Here is a 26,999-nt window from a genome sequence, read left to right on the forward strand (position 1 = left end):
GAGAGAGCGAGCGAGCAGAGAGAGAGAGAGCGAGCAGAGAGAGAGCGAGCGAGGAGAGAGAGAGCGAGCAAGCAGAGAGAGCGAGCAGAGAGCGAGCGAGCAGAGAGAGAGAGCGAGCGAGCAGAGAGAGAGAGAGCGAGCGAGCGAGCAGAGAGAGCGAGCAGAGAGAGAGCGAGCGAGGAGAGAGAGAGCGAGCAAGCAGAGAGAGCGAGCGAGAGAGCAGAGAGAGAGAGCGAGAGAGCAGAGAGAGAGAGCGAGCGAGCAGAGAGAGAGAGAGCGAGCGAGCAGAGAGAGAGCGAGCGAGCGAGCGATCAGAGAGAGAGCAGAGAGAGCGAGCGAGCAGAGAGAGAGAGCGAGCGAGCGAGCGAGCAGAGAGAGAGCGAGCGAGCAGAGAGAGAGCGAGCGAGCAGAGAGAGAGCGAGCGAGCAGAGAGAGAGCGAGCGAGCAGAGAGAGAGCGAGCGAGCAGAGAGAGAGCGAGCGAGCAGAGAGAAGAGAGCGAGCAGAGAGAGAGAGCGAGCAGAGAGAGAGCGAGCAGAGAGAGAGCGAGCAGAGAGAGAGCGAGCAGAGAGAGAGCGAGCAGAGAGAGAGCGAGCGAGCAGAGAGCGAGCGAGCAGAGAGAGCGAGAGCGAGCAGAGAGAGAGAGAGCGAGCAGAGAGAGAGAGAGCGAGCAGAGAGAGAGAGAGCGAGCAGAGAGAGAGAGAGCGAGCAGAGAGAGAGCGAGCGAGCAGAGAGAGAGAGAGAGCGAGCGAGCAGAGAGAGAGCGAGCGAGCAGAGAGCGAGCGAGCGGAGAGAGAGCGAGCGAGCGAGCAGAGAGAGAGCGAGCAGAGAGAGAGAGCGAGCAGAGAGAGAGCGAGCAGAGAGAGAGCGAGCAGAGAGAGAGCGAGCAGAGAGAGAGCGAGCAGAGAGAGAGCGAGCAGAGAGAGAGCGAGCAGAGAGAGAGCGAGCAGAGAGAGAGCGAGCAGAGAGAGAGCGAGCAGAGAGAGAGCGAGCAGAGAGAGAGCGAGCAGAGAGAGAGCGAGCGAGCAGAGAGAGAGCGAGCAGAGAGAGCGAGCAGAGAGAGCGAGCGAGCAGAGAGAGAGAGCGAGCAGAGAGAGCGAGCAGAGAGCGCGAGCGAGCGAGCAGAGAGAGCGAGCGGAGAGAGAGCGAGCGAGCAGAGAGAGAGCGAGCGAGCAGCGAGAGAGCGAGCGAGCAGCGAGAGAGCGAGCGAGCAGAGAGAGAGCGAGCGAGCAGAGAGAGAGCGAGCGAGCAGAGAGAGAGCGAGCGAGCAGAGAGCGAGCGAGCAGAGAGAGAGCGAGCGAGCAGAGAGAGAGCGAGCAGAGAGAGAGCGAGCAGAGAGAGAGCGAGCAGAGAGAGAGCGAGCGAGCAGAGAGAGAGCGAGCGAGCAGAGAGAGAGCGAGCAGAGAGAGCGAGCGAGCAGAGAGAGCGCGAGCAGAGAGAGCGCGAGCAGAGAGAGCGCGAGCAGAGAGAGCGCGAGCAGAGAGAGCGCGAGCAGAGAGAGCGCGAGCAGAGAGAGCGCGAGCAGAGAGAGCGCGAGCAGAGAGAGCGCGAGCAGAGAGAGCGCGAGCAGAGAGAGCGCGAGCAGAGAGAGCGCGAGCAGAGAGAGCGCGAGCAGAGAGAGCGCGAGCAGAGAGAGCGCGAGCAGAGAGAGCGCGAGCAGAGAGAGCGAGCGAGCAGAGAGAGCGAGCGAGCAGAGAGAGCGAGCGAGCAGAGAGAGCGAGCGAGCAGAGAGAGAGAGCGAGCGAGCAGAGAGAGAGCGAGCGAGCAGAGAGAGAGCGAGCGAGCAGAGAGAGAGCGAGCGAGCAGAGAGAGCGCGAGCGAGCAGAGAGAGAGAGCGAGCGAGCAGAGAGAGAGCGAGCGAGCAGAGAGAGAGCGAGCGAGCAGAGAGAGAGCGAGCGAGCAGAGAGAGAGAGAGCGAGCAGAGAGAGAGAGAGCGAGCAGAGAGAGAGAGAGCGAGCAAGCAGAGAGAGAGCAAGCAGAGAGAGAGCAAGCAGAGAGAGAGCGAGCAGAGAGAGAGAGCGAGCAGAGAGAGAGAGAGAGCGAGCAGAGAGAGAGAGAGCGAGCAGAGAGAGAGCAAGCAAGCAGAGAGAGAGAGCAAGCAGAGAGAGAGAGAGAGCAAGCAGAGAGAGAGAGCGAGCAAGCAGAGAGAGAGAGCGAGCAAGCAGAGAGAGAGAGCGAGCAAGCAGAGAGAGAGAGCGAGCAAGCAGAGAGAGAGAGCGAGCAAGCAGAGAGAGAGAGCGAGCAAGCTGAGAGAGAGCGAGCAAGCAGAGAGAGAGAGCGAGCGAGCAGAGAGAGAGCGAGCGAGCGAGCGAAGAGGGAGAGAGAGAGAGAGAGTGAGGACAGAGAGAGAGAGTGAGGACAGAGAGAGAGAGTGAGGACAGAGAGAGAGAGTGAGGACAGAGAGAGAGAGTGAGGACAGAGAGAGAGGGGTTTATTTTTGTGGCAGTGTTTGCACACATTTGTTGAAAACTGTAATACAATGGTGCCTCGTTGACCATAAGAAGTCCCTGGCATTTTAGGACATTGTTTCCCATAAGTCAGCTAAAATACAAATGTGGGATTTAAAACCAATTTGTAACTGACTCTGGGTTTGTGAGCCAGGCAAGTAGTTATCGGGATATGTCGTTTCTAGTAGAATTTATTTACTTTTCAAAATGTTGAGGGGTTTTGATGGAGTACTTCGGGACAAACGTTTTCCACTGGCAGGAGGACACAGATTTAAGACAATTAGCAAAAAAAGAGCCAGTGGTGAGATGAGGACAAGTCTTTTACACAGCGAGTTGTGATCTGGAACGCACTGCCTGAAAGGGCGGTGGAAGCAGATTCAATAGCAACATTCAAAGGGAATTGGATAAATATTTGAAAAGGAAAAAATTGCACGTTTATAAGGAAAGGACAGGGGAGTACGACTAATTGGATAGCTCTTTCAAAGAGCCAACAGAGGCATGATGGGCCATATGGCATTCAATTGCACCAGGATTATAACAGAAGGAAGGAACCTCATTGCACAGGCCAGCCTAATGGAACAGAAAACTTCTCAGTACCTTCAAGCTATGCAAACTAAGCTAACATTTTAAATTCTTACACTTTGCTAAATGCACAAACTTTTAACCACTCTCTCAATGGCCTCCTTCTGTGCACTATGATTTTAAAAACTACGATACTTAGATTTGAGTCACAAAACAAGCAGCAGTCAGCCTTTTGGGAAACCACTGGAAGTAGGGTGCAGTATTCTCTTAAGAATACAAAGCAAGGCTTTATCTGCACAGGCTGGGAATTTGATCAAGTAATCTAATCGAAACAGACCAATTAGAAGTTTAACCAACTGTGTCAAATCAGGAGGATTCTCATTTAACTGCTAACTTCCATTATCTGTGAGGTGGGAAACTCCTCCACTACCCGAGATTGTAAAATAACTCAACTGGATTTGAAACGGCTGTGTTTATAGCTTTGGCATTAGGTGTGTTTACATTTGATACCGACACACAATTGCCTGTACTGTACACATCTTGTGCCACACTCAATTCATGGTCTCAAATGACCACAGCACCATGAACAAGCTGTAACCACCAGTACTTCCGCTAGTGATATCCATGCTCTCTCCAGATACAAACTCTGCTTGGAAGGATAGCAGGTGTGCTCTTGGTCTTTCTCACAGTTCAAGTCGACATAACACAATAATTTTGTGCGCCCATCATTATAATTTACTTCAGCGATAACACTGAATGTATGTCATCAACAGGGTGACTGTCAAGCCCATGTGGTGGCTGGTGTTCAACGGTCACCACACGTTAAAAAAATCCACGCACAGGCATCTTTCACCCTTCAACATGTAGTTCAGGACCTGGAATATTAGGTCCTTCATTGAAACACCTGTGAACGCATCCCTTTTTGGCGTGGAAGCAAGTCATCCTAATGTAACCCCACTTTTTAAAAAAGGAGGGAGAGAAAACAGAGAATTATAGACCAGTCAGCCTGATGTCGGTAGTGGGTAAAATGATGAAATCAATTATTAAGGATGTCATAGCAGCGCATTTGGAAAGAGGTGACATGATAGGTCCAAGTCAACATGGATTTGTGAAAGGGAAATCATGCTTGACAAATCTTCTGGAATTTTTTGAGGATGTTTCCAGTAGAGTGGACAAGGGAGAACCAGTTGATGTGGTGTATTTGGACTTTCAGAAGGCTTTCGACAAGGTCCCACACAAGAGATTAATGTGCAAAGTTAAAGCACGTGGGATTGGGGGTAGTATGCTGACGTGGATTGAGAGCTGGTTGGCAGACAGGAAGCAAAGAGTAGGAGTAAATGGGTACTTTTCAGAAAGGCAGGCAGTGAGTAGTGGGGTACTGCAAGGTTCTGTGCTGGGGCCCCAGCTGTTTACATTGTACATTAATGATTTAGACGAGGGGATTAAATGTAGTGTCTCCAAATTTGCAGATGACACTAAGTTGGGTGGCAGTGTGAGCTGCGAGGAGGATGCTATGAAGCTGCAGTGACTTGGATAAGTTAGGCGAGTGGGCAAATGCATGGCAGATGAAGTTTAATGTGGATAAATGTGAGGTTATCCACTTTGGTGGTAAAAACAAAGAGACAGACTATTATCTGAATGGTGACAGATTAGGAAAAGGGAGGTGCAACGAGACCTGGGTGTCATGGTACATCAGTCATTGAAGGTTGGCATGCAGGTACAGCAGGCGGTTAAGAAAGCAAATGGCATGTTGGCCTTCATAGCGAGGGGATTTGAGTACAGGGGCAAGGAGGTGTTACTACAGTTGTACAGGGCCTTGGTGAGGCCACACCTGGAGTATTATGTAGTTTTGGTCTCATAACTTGAGGAAGGACATTCTTGCTATTGAGGGAGTGCAGCGAAGGTTCACCAGACTGATTCCCGGGATGGCGGGACTGACATATCAAGAAAGACTGGATCAACTGGGCTTGTATTCACTGGAGTTCTGAAGAATGAGAGGGGATCTCATAGAAACGTTTAAAATTCTGACGGGTTCAGACAGGTTAGATGCAGGAAGAATGTTCACAATGTTGGGGAAGTCCAGAACCAGGGGTCACAGTCTGAGGATAAGGGGTAAGCCATTTAGGACCGAGATGAGGAGAAACTTCTTCACTCAGAGAATTGTGAACCTGTGGAATTCTCTACCACAGAAAGTTGTTGAGGCCAATTCACTAAATATATTCAAAAAGGAGTTAGATGTAGTCCTTACTACTCGGGGGATCAAGGGGTATGGTGAGAAAGCAGAAATGCGGTACTGAAGTTGCATGTTCAGCCATGAACTCATTGAATGGCGGTGCGGGCTCAAAGGGCCGAATGGCCTACTCCTGCTCCTATTTTCTATGTTTCTATCCTTGTTTTGAGGGACCGCCTATGATGATGATGGTTCTGCTAATCCACCAAGGTGGAACACCAATCTTGGGAACACAAACCATTTCGGTTTTGGAGGAATCATCTTGTGAAGGTATATCCCACCCTCCCTGTACAACTCATGTACAATACTTGCATGATACAACAATAACTTGCATTTAATGTAGTAAAACATCCCAAGGCACTTCACAAGAACATTACCAAACAAAACACCGTGCTACATGAGGACAAATTAGGACAGGTGACCAAAAACTTGGTCAAAGATGTAGGTTTTAAGGAGCGAGTTAAAGGAGGAAAGCGAGACGGAGGTTTAGAGGGGGAATTCCGGTGCTTAAGTACACAGCGAATACATGTATTGACATTGTGCTATACATCAAGGTAGGGAGTTGCATAAAGTGAGCAAGTTCGAAGAGCGTATATATGCTGCTTATCCAGTGGGAGCGTGATTTACCGTGATGGATGATGTTGTAGTCTGGGACTGCGCCACCTGCACTTGCTGTAGCTGCTGTACGGTGGTTCCTTGCACTACCTGTCAAAGCAACAGTTCAAACTATTGGCTTCTCCGCAGCTCAAGGACTTCAGTACATAAATATTACACATTAAATCACACAGACTTCATCACAGTGGCACACTATCAGCAAAGACAACCAGTAATGTTCTATTCCATACACAGCAGGGTACAAGAAAATGGCACACACAGACGTACCACTCTCCCATGACCTGCAGCCAATGGGTTCAATGTGGTGACAGTACTGGGCCGCTACAAGCGGTAACATTTACATTTTCCAAGGACATGACAATAATGTTTGGCGGCTGGGAATGTGAAAAATACATTTATATATCGGAGCTTTAACTAAAATAAACTAAATTCCAACCAAAGTCACTGGCTCACGTGGAGAAAAAGCCATACTTTTTCACATGCTCACTAATCTCTCAACCACATATGTCCAAAACTGCAGAGAAAATTTCTGCAGCTGTCAGCAAAAACAAAGCCAACTGGACTTGCCTTGGGATGAGCTGAAGAGCGCCGTTTACTGGCCTAAGCTGACCAGATGTTCCCGCTGCCCTTTCTTATGCTGATCTTCTCTCTTTTTCACATCTTGCATGTTGGGGGAGGATTCGACATGTCTCCAGCTAACCGGGATCTTGCCCAAGTGGCAGTTCTGTGCTCCTGCTCAAACAGCAAGTGTCTGCTGGCTATTGAACTATATGGTGGTGGGGGGTGAATAGCCAAGTCCAGCCGTATCATCATTGGAATTCAACACCCGTGCACTGTCCAGCAGTGGATACAAGAGCAGCAGCTGGAGTTGTGGCAGATCATGCCTTCTCTAGCCAAGGGCTGCGGAGCTCACATGCCGGGCTCGGAGTGTATGACACAGCACTATACTACACTTAGCTAGCCAGTGAACCATTGGGAAAGCTGCAATTGGGGGCTTCCAAAAGTCTAGTAAAAGACAAGATGAAAATACATTTTTTATTTTTTAAGATCTGAATTATGCCGATAATACAAGCTCAATTTGAGATTTACAGTGGTCAGATAAATTTTTTTTTTGATCTATCCCGTGGACTATCCGCTCTCACTGTAACCACAGCATGAAACACCTGGAAATCTAGATAACTCGAGACCGAGTGAATATGTAACGAGAAAAGACAAGGAACCAGCTTTCAGTGTTCATGATTGCTATGGGTTCGATGAACCGTTTGAGGAACAGCAATGCTCGAAGGATTTGACTCCGAGTGGAGTTTTTCATTAAAAGAACCGTTTGCTGCTCCTCGGAGCCTACCTGGCCCTGCTGCGGCTGTCCAATGATGATCTGACTTGGCTGAATGGTTGTGCCACCAGAGCCCTGCTGTGCTTGTTGCTGCCCCTGTAAGTGTACAGTTGTGGGCTGCTGGGCCAACGTGAAATAGTACTGCACCTGCTCCGAGGTTGGAACTGCCTGACGGACTTCCTCCTGTCGTACAAAAGCAAAATGCAAAGTCAATCTACCAGAGGTGAGGCAGAGCGGAGGTTTGCTATTCCTCTGTTAACTAAAGTGATGCAACAGTGGGATAAAACTAATCTCAGCCCAGACATGTAACCAAAGTAGCAGATTCTTGGACCGTAGATAGCAAGTACATTATCCTGAAGCTGGTGGTATGGTACTGTACTTGAAACAGGGACACTCCAAATTTAATCTGCACCAGTACTTGATATGTAGCCATTTCCCACGGGCTACACAATAGAGCGTTAGCACTTCAAACCAGCAGTTACTCATTCCCAAACAGGATCGTTACTCTACCACTCGGGTGGCAACTAGGTGACGTGGAGCTCCACCTTCGCTCCCAGGTAGTATGGAAAATGCATCACTTTCAAAACTCACCAGGACAATGTCCATTTAAGGGTAAGTGTAACAGACTGATCATAATTTCTGTACACCTCCTGGCTGCCTTCAGCCACCTGTTACCATGCTTAACAACTGTTTGCAACTGCTTGTGTGTGTTCCTTACTGTGACAGCACAACATTCTATTTCAGCCACATCACGAGTGGGGGAGCATTGCACGCAGCCCCCTTCACTGGAGTAGGTCATGCCTCAGTGTTACCCCTCACCTGGGATTCTGAAGCATAATGCACAGCAATTTGCCAATGATCATACTAGCAACCCTTGCAACATAAGATTATTGGGTGCTTTAATAGAATGTAACAGAGCCTGGGAATGAACCACACAGACTAGGAGGGACCTGGGTTCAATCTTAGTCTTTGCAGCAATTGGACTCCATAATTGACTTCGGTACCCTTTGGGGGAGGGGGTGTGGCAAGGGGAGCAGTTAGAGGAAGAGAAAAAAAGGTTGCCAGGGTTCCTGATCACTATCCAGCATTCCTGCTGAAATGAGCATACAGGTGGGGAGAACAACATCGGGTCAAGTATCGATGCCTCTCATGCTAACAGTGCCTGTGAACCAGAGGGTAGCAAACAAAGTTTAACAGGTCTTTTATCCAGATGCTGACAGGCCCCAATGTGCATTTCCAACATTTCAGGTTTCCACATTTACAGATTCTCTTTCTCTCCCTTAAAATCAATCATTGTGTAGATACAAGATTGACACAACCCCTACTACACCCGGTACAATCCTTTGCGTGTGTCTTGCTGGCATGTTGCTGTTCAGCCTGTGTCAGAATGAGCAAACATCCCTCTCCCAGCTCAGTCAGCCCACAGCTGAGAGTGTAGGATGTTTACACACACTACAGCACAGTGTTGGTACTGTGAATCCCCTGCACCGATATCAGATCTTCAAACACCACTGAGAAAAGGGAGGGAAGGTTACAAAACACGAAAGAAATAAGAAAAAGTGAATGCAAATCATATGAAAAGGACAAGCGAACATTCGGTGACTCCTTCACCAGGACAGAGGAGCTCACCTGAAGCACTGATCTGCCTCATCACACCTGTTGTGCATTTCCACCAGTTTCTGTTTTTATGTCAGTTTCCAGCAGTTGTATCTTTATTGGTACCTCATTAAACAGACTGTAAACACCACAAATAGGACCGGTTTTAAAAACTAAAAAGACAGGTATTCATTTTCTCCCTGTTTTGTTTAATATTCACCCCTGCCCCACGTCAGTTGTGGCTCAGTGGGCAGCACTCTCGCCTCTTGTTGTGGGTTCAGGTCCCACTCCAGGGACTTGATCGCATAAACCTAGGCTGACTGCCGTCTCTCAGATGAAACGTCAAACCAAGGTCCCGTCTACTTTCTCGGGTAGATCCCATGGCACTATTTCGAAGAAGAGTAGTGGAGTTATCCCCGGTGTCCTAGCCACTATTTATCCCTCAATCAACATAACAAAAAACAGATTATCTAGTCATTACCACATTGCCATTTGTGGGAGCTTGCTGTGCACAAATTGGCTGCCATTTCCAACATTACAAACAGGGACTACATTCTAAAAGTACTTCATTGGCTGTAAAGCGCTTTGAGACATCCGGTGGTCGTGAAAGGTGCTATATAAATGCAAGTTTTCTTTCATGAATCTACTTCTCTCTCAGTCCCCTTGTTTAGACAGGCCCAGTGTACACCGGTGAATTTTCTCTCTCCATGTTAGGTGTGAATTAAACACAAAACCACAATCCAGCCAGAGCCCCGGCACACTATGCAAACCACATTGGCTGCCCATCCCAAATTTAAATTTAAAAAAATCACAAGTGCACATGGATCACACAAAGTGGGAACACTGGATCTGCAAACAGTACTGTAGGGGATCTCACATTTTAAATCCCATTCTCCCAATAATTTGTTGATATTTGCCGTAGATAAAAACAGATCTTGTCGTTCCTGTTTGAGGATTTTTTTCTTTATTTGTTCCTGGGATGTGGGCGTCGCTGGCAAGGCCGGCATTTATTGCCCATCCCTAATTGCTCTTGAGTAGATAGTGGTGAGCCACTGCAGTCTGTGTGGTGAAGGTACTCCCACAGCGTTGTTCGGGAGGGAGTTCCAGGACTTTGGCCCAGCGACGATGAAGGAACAGCGACATATTTCCAAGTCAGGATGGTGTGTGACTTGGAGGGGAACGTGGAGGTGGTGGTGTTCCCATGCACCTGCTGCCGCTGCCCTTGTCCTTCTAGGTGGTAGAGGTCATGGGTTTGGGAGGTGCTGTCTAGCAATGAGTCAACAATACTGTACCAAAAACAGTGCTTGACAAATCTCCTGGCCTACACAAATTCAAACAAGACAAACTAAAGAAATATTAAGTGCAAACCATCCCAAGTTCCGTGGAACTCAGGGCCATACTGCCAGCACACGCAGGCTGAAGCTTACGACACCTCTGCTGCAACATCTGCTGAGATTCTCCAACCCAACAGCAACTTTATGGAGAATTCTGCAGCAAGTGCACATGCCGGTGCAACATGATACACTATCACAAGTTTTGTTTTATAAATCACCAGTGTGTGTACTGTCAGATTAGATAAACACAGCTGGCAATGCAGGTGTTCGTTCTAAATCCATGCTAGTTTGTAAGCGACCTTATTTATTGTATTGAAAATGACAAAACTCGGGGTTAGACCATACACCGACTGGCACATTTCCAATTGTAGCAAATTCTGAGAACAGACTTGAGGTACTGGGACAACTGCCGAGACTTTAATTCTTGATCTGGTAGTGGAGTCCCTGTGCCTGGGGAAGGCAGTCATTACTGGCACTCAATGCAACAAATGGGTACTGTACGGCAAGAATCGGTGTCATCGGCAAAAATATATGCTACACTGCAGCTATACAAAAAGGAACTTTCCCTAGAACAGTAAATATAAAGCAAGGAGAAGTAGAACATGAACTACAATTTACAGTGATAGTGAATGCATTACACAGCAGGTGAATGTTGGAGTAAAACCCAATACCTGGATAACTGATACTTGTATTAACAGAGCTGATGGATGTCTATCTTCTAGATCACACACTGTACAAAAATGGAGATTACCACATGGACCGACTTCACACACTCAACTTGCTGAGCAGTTTAGCAGCAGCCAGGAACAAGCTGAATGTGAAAATAGTTGAAATCTGAGAAAGCAGAGAGTTCAGATATAAAAAGAAATAGTTCAGCGCAAAACTGCCAGGAGTCTCAAAATGGATGAAGCGACTCTACATTGTCTCTTTAATGAGTGGGGCGTGGGGGAAGGGGCAGGGCGCGGGGCAAGGGGCAGGGCACGGGGGAACTGACATGCTCTTATAAGATCAGAGACAGGCTTTGGAAATTAATACAGTTATTCAATAGGCACAGATATCAAGGGAAAGTTACAAGGCTGTTATCTCATCAAAATGTTATAAATCAATGACCTAAAATTCAGCGAGACCCATTCATTCTACGGCCGTTGATTTGGGATTCAACAAACGTGACGTGGCAGATTCCCCACCCAGCGAGATGTAGCTCGGACACCGTTGGAGCGAAGCCGTGCCCACCAGCGGGAGGATGACGACAGTGGCCGGTCAGCTTGGACCGTCCTCACTGTCTGTAATTGCCCGTTAGGGAAAGCCATGGGAACAGGCTTCCTCATCCCCCCTTCTGAGCCGAGGAAAAATAAACTTAGACACATCTAATGTGTAAAACCTACCTCTGAGCAAGCTTTTGGTCGCCTGTCCTAATGTCGCTTTGTGTGACTTGGTGTCAATTTTGTTTGATAACACTCTTGCGAACCATAAAAATTTACAGCACAGGATGCCATTTCGACCCATCGTGTCTGCGCCAGATAACATAGAGCTATCCAGCCTGATCCCACTTTCCAGCTCTGGGTCCGTAGCCCTGTAGGTTACGGCACTTCAAGTGTACATCCAAGTTTTAAAAAATGTGGTAAGGGTTCCTGCCTCTACCACCCTTTCAGGCAGTGAGTTCCAGACCCCCACCACCCTCCGGGTGAAGAAATTTCCCCTCAAACCCCCTCTAAACCTCCCCCCATTACTTTAATTCTACGCCTCCTGGTTGTTGATCCCTCTGCTAAGGGAAATAGATCCTTCCTATCCGCTCTATCCAGACCCCTCATAATTTTATACACCTCAATAAGGTCTCCCCTCAGCCTCCTCTATTTCAAAGAAAATGAACCCAGCCTATCCAATCTGTCCTCATGGCTAAAATTCTCCAGTCCAGATAACATCCTGGTAAATCTCCTCTGTACCCTCTCTAGTGCAATCACATCTTTCCTGTAATGTGGTGACCAGAACTGCACGCAGTACTCCAGCTGTGGCCTAACTAGTGTTTTATACAGTTCAAGCATAACCTCCCTGCTCTTGTATTCTATGCCTCGGCCAATAAAGGCAAGTATTCCGTATGCCTTCTTAACTAACTTATCTACCTGGCCTGCTACGTTCAGGGATCTGTGGACATGTACTCCAAGGTCCCTTTGTTCCTCTACATGTCAGTGTCCTACCATTTAATTTGTATTCCCTTGACTTATTAGCCCTCCCCAAATGCATTACCTCACACTTCTCCTGATTGAATTCCATTTGCCACTGTTCTGATGACCTGATATTTTCTGCAATCTACAGCTTTCCTCCTCACTATCAACCACACGACCAATTTTAGTATCATCTGCACAATTCTTAATCCCTACATTCAAATCTAACTCATTAATATATACCACAAAAAGCAAGGGACCCAGTACTGAGCACTGTGGAACCCCACTGGAAACAGCCTTCAGTCACAAAAACATCCATCAACCATTACCCTTTGCTTCCTGCCTCAGCCAATTTTGGATCGATCTTACCACTTTACTCTGGATCCCATGGACTTTTACTTTTGTGACTAGTCTGCCACATGGGACCATATCAAAAGCCTTGCTAAAATCCATATACACTACATCAAATGCACTATCCTCATCGACCCTTCTTGTTACCTCCTCAAAAAATTCAATCAAGTCAGTCAGACACAACTTTCCCTTAACAAATCCATGCTGACTGTCCTTGATTAATCTGTGTCTTTCTAAATGAAGATTTATCCAGTCCTTCAGAATTTTTTTCAATAATTTTCCCACCTCCGAGGTTAGGCTGACTGGCCTCTAATTAATCGGTCTATCCCTTTCTCTAGAGTTAACTCAGTGGAGTTCAATAAAATACTGGTCAATAAAACCTCAGTCCCCAGATACTGGCATCCTACAGTGACCTGTGTCCCCAGATACCGGGGGCATCCTACAGCGCCCTGTGTCCCCAGATACCGGGGGCATCCTACAGTGACCTGTGTCCCCAGATACCGGGGGCATCCTACAGTGACCTCAGTCCCCAGATACCGGGGGCATCCTACAGTGACCTGTGTCCCCAGATACCGGGGGCATCCAACAGTGACCTCAGTCCCCAGATACCGGGGGCATCCTACAGCGGCCTCAGTCCCCAGATACCGGGGGCATCCTACAGCGGCCTCAGTCCCCAGATACCGGGGGCATCCTACAGTGACCTCAGTCCCCAGATACCGGGGGCATCCTACAGCGACCTGTATCCCCAGATACCGGGGGCATCCTACAGTGACCTGTGTCCCCAGATACCGGGGGCATCCAACAGTGACCTCAGTCCCCAGATACCGGGGGCATCCTACAGTGACCTCAGTCCCCAGATACCGGGGGCATCCTACAGCGACCTGTGTCCCCAGATACCGGGGGTATCCTACAGTGACCTCAGTCCCCAGATACCGGGGGCATCCTACAGTGACCTCAGTCCCCAGATACCGGGGGCATCCTACAGTGACCTCAGTCCCCAGATACCGGGGGCATCCTACAGCGACCTGTGTCCCCAGATACCGGGGGTATCCTACAGTGACCTCAGTCCCCAGATACCGGGGGCATCCAACAGTGACCTGTGTCCCCAGATACCGGGGGCATCCTACAGTGACCTCAGTCCCCAGATACCGGGGGCATCCTACAGTGACCTCAGTCCCCATATACCGGGGGCATCCTACAGTGACCTCAGTCCCCAGATACCGGGGGCATCCTACAGTGACCTCAGTCCCCAGATACCGGGGGCATCCTACAGTGACCTCAGTCCCCAGATACCGGGGGCATCCTACAGTGACCTCAGTCCCCAGATACCGGGGGCATCCTACAGTGACCTCAGTCCCCAGATACCGGGGGCATCCTACAGTGACCTCAGTCCCCAGATACCGGGGGCATCCTACAGCGACCTGTGTCCCCATATACCGGGGGCATCCTACAGTGACCTCAGTCCCCAGATACCGGGGGCATCCTACAGCGACCTGTGTCCCCAGATACCGGGGGTATCCTACAGTGACCTCAGTCCCCAGATACCGGGGGCATCCAACAGTGACCTCAGTCCCCAGATACCGGGGGCATCCTACAGTGACCTCAGTCCCCAGATACCGGGGGCATCCTACAGTGACCTCAGTCCCCAGATACCGGGGGTATCCTACAGTGACCTCAGTCCCCAGATACCGGGGGCATCCAACAGTGACCTGTGTCCCCAGATACCGGGGGCATCCTACAGTGACCTCTGTCCCCAGATACCGGGGGCATCCTACAGTGACCTCAGTCCCCATATACCGGGGGCATCCTACAGTGACCTCAGTCCCCAGATACCGGGGGCATCCTACAGCGACCTGTGTCCCCAGATACCGGGGGTATCCTACAGTGACCTCAGTCCCCAGATACCGGGGGCATCCAACAGTGACCTCAGTCCCCAGATACCGGGGGCATCCTACAGTGACCTCAGTCCCCAGATACCGGGGGCATCCTACAGTGACCTCAGTCCCCAGATACCGGGGGCATCCTACAGCGACCTGTGTCCCCAGATACCGGGGGTATCCTACAGTGACCTCAGTCCCCAGATACCGGGGGCATCCAACAGTGACCTCAGTCCCCAGATACCGGGGGCATCCTACAGTGACCTCAGTCCCCAGATACCGGGGGCATCCTACAGTGACCTCAGTCCAGTCCCCAGATTCCGGGGGCTTCCTACAGTGACCTGTGTCCCCAGATACCGGGGGCATCCTACAGTGACCCGAGTCCCGAGATACCGGGGGCATCCTACAGTGACCTCAGTCCCCAGATACCGGGGGCATCCTACAGTGACCTGTGTCCCCAGATACCGGGGGCATCCTACAGTGACCTCAGTCCCCAGATACCGGGGGCATCCTACAGTGACCCGAGTCCCGAGATACCGGGGGCATCCTACAGTGACCTCAGTCCCCAGATACTGGGGGCACCCTACAGTGACCTGTCCCCAGATACCGGGGGCATCCTACAGCGGCCTCAGTCCCCAGATACCGGGGGCATCCTACAGTGACCTCAGTCCCCAGATACCGGGGGCATCCTACAGTGACCCGAGTCCCGAGATACCGGGGGCATCCTACAGTGACCTCAGTCCCCAGATACCGGGGGCATCCTACAGTGACCTGTGTCCCCAGATACCGGGGGCATCCTACAGCGACCTGTGTCCCCAGATACTGGGGGCATCCTACAGTGACCTCAGTCCCCAGATACCGGGGGCATCCTACAGTGACCTGTGTCCCCAGATACCGGGGGCATCCTACAGTGACCTCAGTCCCCAGATACCGGGGGCCTCCTACAGCGACCTCAGTCCCGAGGGGCCTCCTACAGCGACCTCAGTCCCGAGGGGTCTCCTACAGCGACCTCAGTCCCGAGGGGCCTCCTACAGCGACCTCAGTCCCGAGGGGCCTCCTACAGCGACCTCAGTCCCGAGGGGCCTCCTACAGCGAGATACTGGGGATATCGTACAGTTTAGCGACGGTTTTTAAAATCAGCAACTAAACTGGCACTAAATGCAATCGATTTTTAAATGAAGCAGTTTAAGTAATAAACCAAGTTGGCAACCTTGCCTCTATTTCTTGATTTACAATGCCTCATCGTTTACTTCTGTGGCCTCTTTCACTTTGGTTTCTCTGTTGGCGAGGAGTGTGTCGCTCATTGCCAGACAATTCCACATGTCTAAACATGGCTCCTTGCCACATGGTGGCCTCCCGAGTTTGACCAGAACATCTGGGGAAGTACGAGACCACAGGCATTTGGGGCAAGGCTGGAATCTGGGGACACAGCTTCTGCAACATGCCTGTATCAGCATTCCAGTTATAGTGCTCATCGACATAGCTCAGGGAGCAGACGACCTTCCCACCTCGTCAACCAGGCACTAGGGTATGGCAAGGGAAGGCGGATTTATAAAATCTGTTGCGATCAGGAGTCTTATTGGTGGAAGCTGGAGGGTACTGAACCAAAGTGGAGCAATCAGTGCATGGTTGGGGGAAGGGAGAAAGAGGAGAAAGGGAAAAGACAAATGTTTATTGATGCTATGCTAAGTTGGGAGTATTGGAGAACAGGAGGAGTGCTATTCGATTCCCCAGCAGTATCATCCCTCGCCTCAAACCGTAAGTATACCTACACTCCAAAAATCAGCTCGTTCCACACAGCATAGTGCAATGGGGTTCTTCAACCAGGTCAGAGCAGCAGTAATTCATGAAGCAAGCAGCAGTCAACAGCTGCAAACATCTGACTGAAAGCCCTTCCATCTCCACACAGCTTCCAGTCAAGGATGTTTACAGCAGCATAAACTGCCAGTAATCGACACAGTCAAGATGGGTAAGAGATCACTTGTAACTAAAGCCCAAATCCACGCACTAGAACTAGGGTGGCAATAATCTCTCAACTCACCACAAGACTAGGTTTGATCAGGAACAATGATCAGTTGAGAACTGCACTGCCCCACTAAATGTTCCCTTTGCAAGGCGGCAAACACGAGAATTACTAGAGCTTCACCAATACCACTCGATGACCAAACAGTTACAGTGCTTGTCTGGGACAAGACCCCCTAACCCCTCCTCAAAAGGTATTTCCACATCACTCTGTGGAAGGCAAACCCAGGAACTTGTGCAGTCAATCACTGCATCTAGAAGTATAACACTAATCTAGAACAGTGAGAACACAACATTGGATCATAATTTGGGCCCCTTACGGGCGAGTACAAGGTGCGCACACAGTTGCATATGCTGCGCTTGCGCCAAAACCCAGAACTTGCGATCTGTCAAGAATTCTCCTATTTTTCAAAAAATTAAATTTTTGTTTAAAATATTTAATTAAATGCCGTTTTAATTTTGTATATGTAATTTTTATTTATTTATTTAATATCTACATGTATTTTTATGTGATCCCCATTCGTGCTTATGGGGATTCTGTACATATAGAATCTCCATAATTATAAATGGGGATTCCCTGCTTTGATTGGTTGGGCCAGCCCACTTGATTCCAGGATTGCTTGCCAACTGCATGCGTCCCTGGGATACGTGGGCCTATACGCAAGCCTACACAGAGTGTCACTCTCCGTGGATCCCGAGGCAGAAAGCAAGTTCGGAGAAATTTGGCTGGTCGGGGGCATCCACCCGCGACTAGCCTCCAACTGCAAATTCAACCCCAAGAAGATATACAGCATAGTTTATCTGGCCACAAACTGCGACTCTCATTGTATTGTGTAAAATCTCAGTAGACCAAGACCTACCCTCTCTTTTAACTAACCAAACAGATAGTCAGTTGTAACCTGCCACCATGGTCACCAATCAACCATGGTCGGAGTATAAAACAAGAGGATACGGTCACAATTTAATTGAAAATTCATACGGGTGCACATACTGAACCAGCCAGAGGTGCAAAGTGACAGTGGTATTCATGTAAGCTCATTAAACAAACTAAATCGACATCAAGGGACTCTCCTCCATAACTAATTTATTAGAGTTTTTTGAGGATCTAACTAGCAAGAGTAGATAAAGAGGAACCAGTGGATGCAAGATATTTGGATTTCCAAAAAGCATGCGATAAGGCACCACATAAAAGGTTGTTACACAAGGTAAGGGCTCATAAGGTTGGGGTAATATATTAGCAATGATAGTTGATTGGTTAACGGACAGAAAACAGCAAGTTGGATAAACAGGTCATTTTCAGGTTGGCAGGCTGTAACTAGTGGGGTGCTGCAAGGATCAGTGCTTAGGTTTCAGCTATTTACAATCTATATTAATTACTTAGATGAAGGGACCGAGTGTAATGCATCAAAGTTTGCTGACAATACAAAACTAGGTGGGACAGTAAGCTGTGGGGAGGACTGTGAAGAGCCTGCAAAGGGATACAGACTGGTTCAGTGAGTGGGCAGTAAGGTGGCAGATGGAGTATAATGTGGGGAAATGTGAGGTTATTCACTTTGGTAGGAAGAATAGAAAAACAGAATATTTTTTAAAAGGTGAGAAATTAGTAAATGTTAGTGTTCAGAGAGATTTAGGTGACCTCATACAGGAAATAGTGTTAACATGCAAGTATAGCAAGCAATTAGGAAGGCAAATGGCACGTTGGCCTTTATTGAAAGGGGTTGACAAATTTTGACAAATCTTCTAGAATTTTTTGAAGATATAACTAGTAGAGTGGACAAGGGAAAACCAGTGGATGTGGTGTATTTGGACTTTCAAAAGGCTTTTGACAAGGTCCCAAACAAGAGATTGATGTGCAAAATTAAAGCACATGGTATTGGGGGTAATGTATTGACATGGATAGAGAACTGGTTGGCAGACAGGAAGCAAAGAGTAGGAATAAACGGGTCCTTTTCAGAATGGGAGGGAGTGATTAGTGGGGTGCCGCAGGGTTCAGTGCTGAGACCCCAGCTATTTACAATAAACATCAATGATTTAGATGAAGGAATTGAATGTAGTATCTCCAAGTTTGCAGATGACACTAAGCTGGGTGGCAGTATGAGCTGTGAGGAAGATGCTAAGAGGCTGCAGGGGGACTTGGACAGGTTAGGTGAGTGGGTAAATGCATGGCAGATGCAGTATAATGTGGATAAATGTGAGATTATCCATTTTGGTGGCAAAAACAGAAAGGCAGATTATCTGAATAGTGACAGATTAGGAAAAGGCAAGGTGCAACGAGACCTGGGTGGCATGGTACATCAGTCATTGAAAGTTGGCATGCAGGTACAGCAGGTGGTGAAGGCGGCAAATGACATGTTGGCCTTCATAGCTAGGGAATTTGAGTATAGGAGCAGGGAGGTCTTACTGCAGTTGTACAGGACCTTGGTGAGGCCACACCTTGAATATTGCGTGCAGTTTTGGTCTCCTAACTTGAGGAAGGACATTCTTGCTATTGAGGGAATGCAGCGAACGTTCATCAGACTGATTCCCGGGATGGCATGACTGACATATGAAGGAAGACTGGATCGACTAGGCTTATATTCACTGGAATTTAGATGAATGAGAGGGGATCTCATAGAAACAGATAAAATTCTGACGGGATTGGACAGGTTAGATGCAGGAAGAATGTTCCCGATGTTGGGGAAGTCCAGAACCAGGGGTCACAGTCTAAGGATAAGGGATAAGCCATTTAGGAAGGAGATGAGGAGAAACTTCTTCACTCAGAGAGTTGGAACCTGTGGAATTCTCTACCTCAGAAAGTTGTTGAGGCCAATTCATTGGATATATTCAAAAGGGAGTTAGATGTGACCCTTATGGCTAAAGGGATCAAGGGGTATGGAGAGAAAGCAGGAATGGGATACTGAAGTTGCATGAACAGTCATGATCATATTGAATGGTGGTGCCAGCTCGAAGGGCCGAATGGCCTACTCCTGCACCTATTTTCTATGTTTCTATGTTAGAGTACAAGAGTAAGGAAGTCTTGCTGCAATTGCGCACGGCTTTGATAAGACCATACCTGGAGTACTGTGCAGTTTTGGTCGCCTTATCTAAGGAAAGATATACTTGCCTTACAGGCAGTGTAACGAAAATTCACTAGATTGATTCCTGGGATGAGAGCGTTGTCCTATGAGGGGAGATTGAGTAGATTGGGCTTATACCCTCTGGAGTTTAGAAGAATGAGGGGTAATCTCATTGAAACATGCGAGATTCTGAGGGAGATTGACAGGGTAGATGCTGCTGAGAGGTTGTTTCCCTGGGCTGGAGAGTCTAGAATTAGCAGGGATAGTCTCAGGCTAAGGACTCAGCCATTTAAGACTTGAGATGAGGAGGAGTTTCTTCACTCAGAGGGTTGTGAACCTTTGGAATTCTCTGCCCCAAAGGCCGTGGATGCCGAGTCATTGAGTATATTCAAGGCTGAGATATAGGTTTTTAGACTCTAGGGGAATCAAGGGGGATAATAATAATACATTTTTCATATAGTTAGTGCCTTTAACGTAGTAAAACATCCCAAGGTGCTTCACAGCAGTGTAACAAGATAAAACAGATAAATTTGACACCGAGCCACAAAAGAAATTAAGGCAGATGACCAAAAGCTTGGTTAAAGAGGTAGGTTTTAAGGAGCATCTTAAAGGAGGAAAGAGAGGTAGAGAGGCAGAGAGGTTTAGGGAGGGAGTTCCAGAGCTCAGAGCCCAAAAAGCAGAAGGCACGGCCACCAATGGTTGAGCAGTTATAACGTGGGATGAGGAGCGCAGACATCTTGTGGGGTTGTGAGGCTGTAAAAGATTACAGAGTTAGGGAGGGGCAAGGCCATGGAGTGATTTGTAAACAAGGATGGGAATTTTGAAATCAAGGCGTGGTTTAACTGGGAGCTAATGTAGGTCAGCGAGCACAGGGGTGATAGGTGATCGGGACCTGGAGTGAGTTAGGACACGGGCTGCCGAGTTTTGGATGACCTCAAGTTTACGTAGTGTAGAATGTGGGAGGCCACCCAGGGGTGAGTTGGAGTCGTCAAGTCGAGAGGTAACACAGGCATGGATGAGGATTGCAGCAGCAGAAGAGCTGAGGCAGGGACGGAGGTGGGCAAAGTTACGCAGGTGGAACAAGGCAGTTTTAGTTATGCCGCGGATATGTGGCTGGAAACTCATTTCAGGGTCAAATATGACACCTAAAGTTTTGTTCACCCTCAGACTGATGCTAGGGAGAGGGATGGAGTCGGTGGTTAGGGAACGCAGTTTGTGGCGGGGACCAAAGATAATGGTTTCGGTCTTCCCAATATATAATTGGAGAAAATTTCTGCTCATCCAGTACTGGATGTCGGACAAGCAATCTGACAATTTAGATACGTGGTGGTGAGGTAGAGCTGGGTGTCGTCAGCGTACATGTGGAAACTGACTCCGTGTTTTCCGATGATGTCGCTGAGGGGCAGCATATAGATGAGAAATAAGAGGGGGCCAAGGACAGATCCTTGGGGGACACACCTGAGGTAACAACGCAGGAGTGGGAAGAGAAGCCACTGCAGGAGATTTTCTGGTTACTATAGATGGATAAGAATGGAACCAGGCGAGTGCAGTCCCACCCAGCTGGACAATGGTGGAGAGGCGTTGGAGGAGGATGGAGTGGACAACTGTGTCAAAGACTGCAGACAGGTCCAGGAGGACGAGTTTACCTTTGTCACAGTCACAAAGGGTGTCATTTGTGACTTTGACGAGAGCTGTTTCTGTACTGTGGCAGGGGCGAAAACCAGATTGAAGGGATTCAAACATTGAATTCATGGAAAGATGGTCACGGATTTGGGATGTGACAATACGTTCAAGTACTTTGGACAGGAAAGGGAGTTTGGAGATGGGGACGATAGCTAGCAAGCAAAGTGAGGTCAAGGGTTGTTTTTTTTGAGGAGAGGGGTGATGACAGCAGATCTGAAGGAGAGGGGAACAGTACCCGAGGAGGGAGAACCATGAACAATGTCAGCTAACATGGAAGCCAAAAAAGGAAGTTGGGTGGTCAGCAGTTTGTGGGAATAGGTATCAGGAAGTGAGCCTCATGGACAAGATGAGCTTGGAGAGATCAAAGAGAAACTAGAGAAAGATATGAGTTTAGGGCTAAGGTAGGTGGGAGCCTCAGATGAAGTTTGACCCTGTGGGCTCAGGGAAGGAAGGGAACTCGAGGAGGCAGCTGATCAGACGGTCTCAACCTTTGAGACAAAGAAGTTCATGAGCTGCTCACACTTGTTGTTGGAGGTGAGTGTGGTAGAGACAGGGGAGAGGGGTTTAAGGAGACGGTTAGCAGCAGGGAATAGTAGCCAGGGGTTATTTTTGCATTCCAGAATGATCCTGGAATAGTGAGCAGCTTTTGTAGACAAGAGTAGGAACCCATTAGTGTTTTGTGTTCGAGCCAGATCTGGTGGTGAATGGCTAAACCAGTTGTCCGCCACATCCGTTCCAAGTTTGTGTCCTTTTGACTTGAGGGAGTGAAGATGAGGGCTGTTCCAGGGGGAATGGCCAGTGTGGGAGGGAGTAATATTTTTAATAGGGACGAGATGATGGTGAGGGTGTGATTGAGCAGGTCGGTGGTTGCAGAAATGTCATTGTTAAAAGAGGGCCAACGGTCGGACAGTTTCGAGTTGATAAGTGCAGTAGTAAGAGAGTTTGAACAGAGTTTTTTTTTCCAGGGGTGGATGCAGAAGGAAGTAGGTTTGGATTGGAGAAGAGGGATTTGGATCGAGAGCGATACAAGGAAATGGTCAGAGATGGCTTTATCTTTGATTGCGACAGTTGGAATAGCGAGCCCACGAGAGATTGCAAGGTCAAGGGGGTGGCTGTAAATATGGGTTGAGGAATTTTCATGGAGGGAGAGATTAAGGGAGGATAGGAGCGCAATGAACTCAGAGGAGAGAGAGCATGAAGAATGGAAATGGAGGTTGAAGTCACCAAGGATGACTCGGTGCATAGACTGAGGGAGGAAAGCAGTAAGGATATATCCACGATAAAGTTTTTATCATGTTTGAGGGGGAGGTAGAGAATGAGAATTTTGAATGAGAGGGGAGAGGGGTGGAGTAAGGTGGGATGTTCAAAAGAGGAGAAAGTGTCAGATGAGTAGGGGGACAGACCAAGGTATGATTTGGTGATGAGAGCTATATGGATATGGGGATCGGGTGGAAAAGTGGAGTTGAGGTCAAAGATAAGCCATGATCTTTCTGAATGGTGGAGCAGGCTCAAGGGTCCACATGGCCTACTCCTGCTCCTATTTCTTAGACTGTCCAAGTCCAACACCTCTAGCCGACCGTACAACACAACAGCTAGCTACTCCCTTTCTGGAAACCACAAGGCTCGAATGTCATTCTTCATGACACATCTGTGAGAAGTTAGCTCATTTCAGGCAGACTATAATGGAGCTGAGGATTCTGAGCAAAGTGACTTTGAAAGAAATCGGTTACATCTGTAACTTATTGACCCGAGACACTAACTCTCTGTCTCCACAGCCTGACCTGCTGAGTATTTCCAACATTTTGTTTTTCTTTCAGATTTCCAGCATTCGCAGTATTTCGCTTTTGTATTAATGTTTAATTCACTGCCACTTCTTTTCCAGGAATGCCCACCTTGAAGTTCTGCTCTTCTCTCTGATGGGATTTCCATGTCTCTTTTACTGTGTTCACCTTCATTGCTTTCAGTTTCCCTTCCCGTATTTGTTGTACTTATTTAAAACCTATTACATCGCTAACTTTTTCCAGTTCTGAGGAAAGGCCATCGACTTGAAACGTTAACGGTTTCTCTCTCTCCACAGATACTGCCTGACTTGCTGAGTATTTCCAGCATTTTCTGTTTTTATAGCAAGAAATCCATTCAGGTTCAGTGGTTTGAAACAAGGATATTCAGAGACTTTTAGTGACAAGGTAACATAAACATCCAACTGAAAGCCGTATTTATCACAAAGCTTTCAGTTAAAGATGTTTACATGACCGTTGCACCAGAGCGCAATGAACAGACAGCACACAGTTAAAACCAAACAGCTGATCCTATTAGAATCAAACAGCATCTTTCTCAGTGTCCTTCAGCTCAGAACTGTCGGACGCTGCATTCCCAACATCACAGGCCGCATGCCCTGCACCATACGCCCTATTCCTTCGGAGACTGCACCTACTGAAATCTGGTGACAGAAGCCAAAATACTCAGAAACTGGCATGACAGACTGTCTGCCACACACACTGAAGGAGTGCTGCACCGACGTGGAACTGGCGGATGGCCATGGGTTTTCAGTTGTGGTTCTTTTGAGGATGGATTTTCTTTTCCCAAAACGCATTGTGCACAAGCACAATAAAAGCTGTCTAAAATCGACTTTGTTTGAAATAGTCCCTCTTAAAAAGTATTAGGATCTTAAGAAAACCGCAGATCACTGGCAAACATCGCATGAAACTGTTAAACTCCCACCATCTCAGGTTAAATATCTCTCACATTTGAAATCCACATTATCACAGTGCCCAAACAGGCAGGATTAATAAATAATTACAGCACAGGAATTATTATTTCAGTGAACTTTTAATTCCCCCACAAGCAACGAAACTCAGAGGAAGTTGGTACCTTGTTCCTGTAAATCAGCAGTGCTGAACAAACTATTTCTGTGACAAAAAAATATGATTAATAGATGAAAAAGAACACAAAATGAATGAAATTAACAAAAAGAAATCCAGGTTTTGCCCTTCTATTTTTCTACCCATAAAGACAGAGAATTTACAATTTAATGGAAGGTAAAAATATTTTAAAAGATTTGTTCACATGTTCTGCCAACAGAAAGCACTGTTCCACTTTGCTGAAGAAAATAACTCAATCCAACTACTTAATCCCCAGCCAATGAATGTAACCCTTCATAGATGGGAGCACGATATGCAGCCACGGCCACCAGCCTTAAAATGAACAGACAGAATGTGCAGCCATGCCACTACCCTTAAAGGGGCCGCAGTACCCAGCCAGTACCACCACCCTTTTGGGGGGGGGGGGGGGTGGGGGGATTGAGATTTCTGATGATCTGCAATAGTCTTAGATTTGTTTTTCTCCTTACCTGTCGTTTCGGAGGCTTGAGCTCATCTCGAGGAACAATGTCAATCAGAAAATCAAACTGGTCGAACTTTGTGATGGCCATAGCGATGTCATTCCTCTGTTGGGAGAGAAACACCAAAAGTACTTCAGAAACGGGCACGGCCACAAAGCAACACATAGCGGGCGTGGGAAGAGCAGATTTCTCAGCAGGCACCAGTTCATTTAGGGAGGGAGGGGAGAGGAAGGGTTAGATCTTGCACAGGTTTTCCATCCAGAACACCTTCATTTCATGATTGAAAATCCTCCTCTTTTTATCTCAAAGCATAAATCTAGATCGAGTAGTGTCTGGAATGAATGTACAACTTGGGTGAGACCAACACTGAGCACAGTTTGATAGGTATGAGGGATCGAGGGGTATGTTCCTAAAAGCTTATGTTGGAGTTCAGCAGCTGGGCTGACACCCACCGGTTCAGTTATATTACACTAAAACCTTTACTGCTGACTCACTTAAACTCTTAGTCAGCAGTAAAATAACATTAAAATCTTTTATGCAAGCTGCAGCCAATCGAGAGTCGTCCAAGTACCAACCTTTAACCTTCACTTGTATTAAACAACATTTAATACTCTTGTCTCTAAAAGACTGAAGTCTAGAAATTCAATTGATTGTTAGAGCATGGGCGGGGCCCGTATAAACCGGGCACAGCAATTTTAGCGTCAGCTGCTCACTTCAGAATGGTTTGAGCGATGGCGCTGATACTTAGCACGTGGCCATGTAGCACCACTGAAATAGTGACGTCAATGAGTGCAACGGCCCGTCAGCACCCCGGAAGCAAAATTCAGTTAGTTCGCTGCATTTATCGCCTGTCGCTAATCACGCTATGGAAAGCTGGCATTCTGACCTCGGAAGCCTCTCCCAGGACGCTATTCCATACCATCTACAAGATTCCTATGGATGTGTAAACCCAACCAAGGAGCAGACTATTTTAGATCTGGTAATGTGTAATGAGACCGTATTAATTAATGATCTCATAGTAAAGGAGCCTCTTGGGAAGAGTGAACATAGCATGGTAGAATTTCAAATTCAGTTTGAGGGTGAAAAAGTTAGGTCTCAAACCAAGGTCCTGAACTTAAATAAAGGAAGTATGAAGGCAGAGTTGGCTAAAGTGGACTGGGAAAATAGATTAAAGTGTAAAACGGTAGATAAGCAGTGGCAGACATTTAAGGAGATACTCCATAACTATCAGCAAAGATATATTCCAGTGGGAAAGACACACTCAGAAGGATGAACCATCCGTGGCTAACTAAGGAAGTAAAGGATGCTGTCAAATTGAAAACAAAGGCATACAATGTTACGAAGATTGGTGGAAGGCCAGAGGATTGGGACATTTTTAGAAATCACCAATAAATAAAATAAAGAGAGAGAAGCTAGACTATGAGAGTAAACTAGCTAGAAATATCAAAACCTACAGCAAGACCTTCTACAGGTATATAAAAAGGAAAAGAGTAGCTAAAGTAAACATTGGTCCCTTAGAAGATGAGACTGGGGAATTAATAATGGGAAACAGGGAAATGGCAGAGACTTTGAACAAATATTTTGTATCAGTCTTCATGCTAGAAGACATAAAAGCATCCCAATAATTGATAATCAAGGGGCTATTGGGAGGGGGAAAAAAGGTAAAACAATTATCACTAGAGAAAAATTACTAGGCAAACTAATGGGACTAAAGATGGCCTGCATCCTCAGGTCTTACATAGAAACATAGAAAATAGGTGCAGAAGTAGGCCATTCGAGCCTGCACCACCATTCAATAAGATTATGGCTGATCATGCAACTTCAGTACCCAATTCCTGCTTTCTCTCCATACCTCTTGATCCCTTTAGCCGTAAGGGCCACATCTAACTCCCTTTTGAATATATCTAACGAATTGGCCTCAACAATTTTGTGGTGGAGAATTCCACAGGTTCACAATTTTCTGAGTGAAGAAGTTTCTCCTCATCTCGGTCCTAAATGGCTTACCCTTTATCCTTAGACTGTGACCCCTGGTTCTGAACTTCCCCAACATTGGGAACATTCTTCCTACATCTAACCTGTCCAATCCCGTCAGAATTTTATATGTTTCCCTGAGATCCCCTCTCATTCTTCTAAATTCCAGTGAATATAAATCTAGTCGATCCAGTCTTTCTTCATATGTCAGTCCTGCCATCCCGGGAATTAGTCTGGTGAACCTTCGCTGCACTCCCTCAATAGCAAGAATGTCCTTCCTCAGATTAGACGACCAAAACTATACACAATATTCAAGGTGTGGCCTCACCAAGACCCTGGACAACTGCAGTAAGACCTCAATGTTCCGATACTCAAATCCTCTCGCTATGAAGGCCAACATGCCATTTGCCTTCATCACCTGCTGTACCCTGCATGCCAACTTTCAATGACTGGTTAAAGAGG

The 26,999-nt window shown here is 47.5% G+C and overlaps 1 protein-coding gene across 5 annotated transcripts in view; it reads right to left on the reverse strand.

The window, feature by feature from the left end:
* nfyc (nuclear transcription factor Y, gamma) overlaps positions 1-26,999 on the reverse strand; it is a 106,828-nt gene that overhangs the window by 23,148 nt on the left and 56,681 nt on the right. For all 5 annotated transcript variants that reach the window (XM_070899288.1, XM_070899287.1, XM_070899284.1 and 2 more), the window contains 3 exons: positions 24,576-24,671; positions 7,158-7,328; positions 5,825-5,902 (listed from right to left, as the gene is read on the reverse strand). In XM_070899288.1, coding sequence (XP_070755389.1) covers positions 5,825-5,902; positions 7,158-7,328; positions 24,576-24,671 — 345 coding nt within the window. The remainder of the gene's footprint in view (positions 1-5,824; positions 5,903-7,157; positions 7,329-24,575; positions 24,672-26,999) is intronic.

Source organism: Pristiophorus japonicus, chromosome 14 (genome assembly GCF_044704955.1).
Source record: "Pristiophorus japonicus isolate sPriJap1 chromosome 14, sPriJap1.hap1, whole genome shotgun sequence".
Taxonomy (NCBI): Eukaryota; Metazoa; Chordata; class Chondrichthyes; family Pristiophoridae; genus Pristiophorus; species Pristiophorus japonicus.